This window comes from Magnolia sinica, chromosome 12 (assembly GCF_029962835.1).
Source record: "Magnolia sinica isolate HGM2019 chromosome 12, MsV1, whole genome shotgun sequence".
Taxonomy (NCBI): domain Eukaryota; kingdom Viridiplantae; phylum Streptophyta; class Magnoliopsida; order Magnoliales; family Magnoliaceae; genus Magnolia; species Magnolia sinica.
Genome location: NC_080584.1, coordinates 83,082,462 through 83,087,171, shown reverse-complemented (window position 1 = coordinate 83,087,171; position 4,710 = coordinate 83,082,462). Strand labels below are relative to the sequence as shown.

The following is a 4,710-nucleotide window of genomic DNA, read 5'->3' as shown; positions in this document are numbered from 1 at the left end:
TGAAGGACAAAAACCAACCAATAATAAAGTTAGCTCAAATAGGTAACAGAAAAAGAAAAAGAAAAGAAAAATATACCTTAAGCAGCAATCCAAAAAAAAAAACAGTAGTCTAATCCAGATAAAGCAATCCAAGAGATACTGAATCAATGAAAAAAGAAATCCAAACTCACTTGGCTTGTAGATGTTTATGGAACAACACACTTCCCCTTCCTTCGTGAGTCAAGATCAACATTGGCACCATCTTCCTCAGCTTCATCTTCCAGGTTCATTTCCAAGAACTAAAAAAGTCAATGAATAACCATTAAAATGCTTGTCATGACTATCTGCAGAAAGCCTAAAAAGCATATAGAGATCAGACAGCATGAGTGCAAGACAAATGAACAAAACATTTACACATAGAAATGTGAATTGATTGGAAAAAATACGAAATGCAAAGCATAACCAAAATAGCTTGGTCAAGGTTATGATTTAAGAGCAGGAGAGAGATTCAAGAGAAACTGAAAATTTTATATTGGTTGTGTTACTATACATGTGAAAGACAAGAACATGTATGATAATTTTATAATACACGTGTATGAAGAAAGTAGTCAGTGTCAGATAATGGTTGAAAAGGCTTCTTTCTACCAAAGTTCCCGGTTTTTTATTTTTATTTTTTAATTTTTTAATTTTTTAATTTTTAATTTTTATTTTTAGCACACACACACCCCCACACACTCACGCCATAGTGGGATTTCACCACCTATGGATACTCGAACCCCTGACCGGGTGTTGAAACTCCTGAAGAGTTTACCACCGGAGCAAGAGTAAGGATCCATTCGGCACCGATTTTCGCCGAATTCCTGACTCGAATGCATGAAACGGATTATAGGCTTGTTTATGGAGATGAAATGCTGATCAAGAGGCCTACTGGATGAATTTCTTTCTGTTTGTTACTTATTTCATTATTATTATTATTAATGGTTGTGTTAGATTTGCTTTTGGGCGATTAAGGCTTTGGTTCTGTTGGACATTCTGGTAAGTTGCTTGGGGCCTAGTTATGCCATGCCTCACGTAGGACTAGGCCCAAATCTGATGGATTATGTCTGCTTCTATTTGAGCTTCCTTCGGTTCATCTACATTAGGAATAGGTCTACGGCCCGCTGTACATCACAAAACAATATACGGGGAGCTTATGGGTGTTGGACCCATAAAACTCACTATGAAGAGTGGTATTATTGAACAAAAAGAAGACGGATTTTATTAAAAACATTCAGTAGTTCACATTCAATAGTCCAATGTGATCCACTGATAAGTTGACCTGACTGATTTTCTATAGAACTAATCCCCTACAAGCTGAGATATGCTAACCTGTCATGCATCTCTATCTTTCTAATCAACATGCTACTTAGTACAGCAGATCTGTACCCTGGCCCATCATAAAGATCACCTTGCATCAAAGTCAAGATGATCTACTCATTAGGTGGGCCACAATGTTGAAGTCAATGGACAACTGATGGTCTAATTCAACATGTAAGTGGGGACCATCTAATGAGTGCATTTAGTATTTATGTCAATTCTGACTATTGGAAGCAAAGCCTCTGCTTCTTCTAGATTGGCTATCCCAGGGAATGAGAGTTTGGCCTGAAAATAATGGAAAATATGGATTTTTCGTGCAGTCAATGCTTGCATTTCCCCAGAAATCAAAAACTACCAACACGTTTGATCTTGGCACTGAACCAACTCCAGTTCATGCCCCAATGGTGAGTATTTTTGTTATTGTTTACTTTTAACTTGTTTTTACTTGAGTTACTGCTTTAGATTTTTCATGCATTATGTCCTACTAGTGTACTGAGTGAATTATCAACTTTGAAATTACATGGACATGAATTTGTTATTTCAGATCCCACCTAATAAAGAGAAGCAGGCTGTGAAATTTGCCCAACTGTGGAACAAAATTATTAGTAGTTTTAGAGAGGAAGATTTAATAAGTAACAGGTAATTGGAGCTTGAAATATTGACTCCTGGAGCTAATTATGTCAAGGAGATTCATCAAGTATTATTTCTTAATTTCTTATTGCCCTCATTTATCATGTCAAAAAATGTAATAAGCTCATCCAAAATTTCAGGGAAATGGACTTGTTGCTAGTTCCATATTGTGCTGATCGTGATTTGGACCTTATCCAATGGTCTCCTTTCCTGCTTGCCAGCAAGGTTTGTATTGCTTGTTTGATTTAGTACTGAAAAAACTGAATCCTATGCTCACATGCTATGCTGTATTTGCTATTAGATTCCAATTGCATTGGATATGGCGAAAGATAGCAATGGTAAGGACCATGAGCTCAAAAAGAGAATCAATGCAGACAATTACATGTATTGTGTTGTTCGTGAATGCTATGCATCATTTAGAAACATTATCAAGCACTCAGTTGATGGGCCACGTGAAAAAGATTAAGGAATGTTTTAAATACAAATGATCTAATAATTCATTTTTTTACAGATATAGAATGGGGTCTACCTGCTTTGCCTTTTTCTTTTTTCTTTTTTTTTTTCTCCTTTTGGTGGGATTATTATTTCACTACAGTTGCATTTCCTGATAATTCTTGTCCATGGTTTCACTTACATTTCAGGGTCATAAATGATATATTTTCTGAAGTTGAGAAACATATAGCCAATGACACCCTAATAAGTGAATTAAAGATGAGCGGTCTCCGTAGCCTCTATGACCATTTTGTTAAGCTGGTTAAATATTTGGTTCCTATCTGAAATGTTTCATATTTCATTACTGCCACAAACGAGCTTGGTTGTGTAATCTATAAAAGCCAAATCTTTGTTTAATCATTTCAGTTGGACAATAAACCTGAAGAAAGGGATCGGGTCATCATTCTATTTCAAGACATGCTGGAGGTTGTGACTAGAGACATAATGGAGGAACAGTTTTCCAGGGGAAGCATTTTCAATTTGATTCTTTCATAAAATGCTAATTTATTAGTTGATGTTTTAATGTTGTTCTACATTTTTCTTGGGCAGCCTTTTGGATTCAAGCCATGGTGGTGGTCCTTATGGAAGGTATGAAGGGATGACACCTCTTGATCAACAATATTAGTTATTTGCATCCTCTGGAGCAATCAAATTTCCACACCTGAATCAGAAGCCTGGAAAGAGAAGGTAAGCAAGCTGATATAATGAGAAGTTCTGGTCTTCTAATAGTGGCTTGCTGATTATTTTCCTTGTTCCAGATCAGAAGGCTATATCTGTTGCTCACTGTGAAGGAATCTGCAATGGATGTACCATCCAACCTAGAAGCCTGAAGGCGAATTTCTTTCTTCTCAAATTCTTTGTTCGTGGTTATGCCACCAGCACCTAAAGTTCGTAATATGCTTTCATTCTCATGAGTTCTCTAGATGTCAAACTCTCATCAATTCCTTGATATATATATATATATATATATATATATATATATATATATATATATATATATATATATATATATATATATATATATTTCCCGTCAGAAGTTAATTGTTTAATTTAGGAAGTTTGGGATGCATGTGTGAACTTGATACCCCTTCTATTTTGAAAAGGCTTGTGGTTACATGCTTAAGGCCGGTCAACTTTACAGTATCTTCCAGCTGTTTCCGTGCATTGCTTCCTTTCTTTTGAGGACAGTATTTAATATACATGACATGGACTATTTTCTCACACCAGATATGCTCTCAACATTAGGGGCCTGTTAACCTGAATAGAATGTGAAGGGAAATCCAGTTCTTTTGACAATAAGTGTGGAGAAAAATATATTGATGATATTAGAAAATCATTGTATTCTTTCCTAGTGTTAGTTATTTTGAGTTCTGCATTCAATTACTGAAGATTTGATTCAATTGTGAATTGCGAGGATAAATTCAAGCAAAAACTTATGTTGCACGGTGCCTGCACAGGAGAGGTGCGACTTTGATAGGAACTCAGTTATTATTCTGCTTTGGTGAAGGCTGCTATATCAAAGGCTGTGAATCCTGCTGAGCTCATCAATCCCGTCGAGCCAGTCCAAAATCTTGACCAGGTGATGCCTTAACATGTGATTGTGATTAGATGAAAACTTGAAATTTGAGTTCAATAGAGTTAAGCATGAAATTCAATGATCTTTTATCATGTAGTAGGCGCTTATTTGAGAAAGAAGGTAGATACCAGAGATCTCTAAGTAAATTTGGTTATTGTCAGATATTATTATTATAATTTCTATCAGGGTACTACAATGGTAAGAAATACCATTATTAAAATTTCTTTTTTTTAATATAGACAACAGCTACGGCTAATAACGGTAGCTCTATATCTGGAACCGTAACTCTTGGTACTCTAGTTCTAGTTTTAGCTACAAATATAACCCGCAGCTATATGTATTTTGAGGTACTGAAAGTATAGCTACGAATTTAATCAGTAACTATCTATTCCGAAGCCAAATCGTTGCGACCTATTACTACGGACGTGCTACGAACGGTGACTACGGTAATATTAGCTACGGTTTTAATCCGTAGTTGTTTCCCCTTCTTCGTTGTACCCCGAAAGATATGCTTCTTGACACGTGTACGGTGGAGATGACCTATTACAGCCTATGGTGTTGATCGCTTGGCATCTTTTGTCCTTCCCATGAGTGTTTGGTAGCTTGTTACACCATTATTTTTTAAGATCATTAACTTAAAAATAGATCCAATCTGTGAAAACTAGGTATGAGAGATA

The 4,710-nt window shown here is 35.9% G+C and overlaps 1 protein-coding gene across 2 annotated transcripts; it reads left to right on the top strand.

The window, feature by feature from the left end:
- The first annotated feature begins 1,631 nt into the window (after positions 1–1,631).
- On the top strand, positions 1,632–4,179 carry LOC131221921 (callose synthase 3-like). Of its 2 annotated transcripts, XM_058217228.1 has the most exons (5): positions 1,632–1,739; positions 1,880–1,974; positions 2,106–2,190; positions 2,607–3,348; positions 3,918–4,179. In XM_058217228.1, exons 1-4 carry the CDS (start codon positions 1,659–1,661, stop codon positions 2,616–2,618), a joined length of 273 nt encoding a protein of 90 aa, XP_058073211.1. In that variant the 5' UTR covers positions 1,632–1,658; the 3' UTR covers positions 2,619–3,348; positions 3,918–4,179. The 2 variants fall into 2 exon arrangements, with proteins under 2 accessions (XP_058073211.1, XP_058073210.1); XM_058217227.1 differs by lacking the exons at positions 2,607–3,348; positions 3,918–4,179 and having other exon boundaries at positions 2,106–2,402.
- The last annotated feature ends 531 nt before the right edge of the window (positions 4,180–4,710 follow it).

Bases quoted from the DNA above. Each gene is read 5' to 3' on its own strand.
- LOC131221921 (XM_058217227.1), top strand. From the start codon at position 1,659: ATGCTTGCATTTCCCCAGAAATCAAAAACTACCAACACGTTTGATCTT. The intron at 1,740-1,879 runs GTGAGTATTTTT...TTGTTATTTCAG, and splicing joins CTCCAGTTCATGCCCCAATG to ATCCCACCTAATAAAGAGAA. The intron at 1,975-2,105 runs GTAATTGGAGCT...CCAAAATTTCAG, and splicing joins GAAGATTTAATAAGTAACAG to GGAAATGGACTTGTTGCTAG.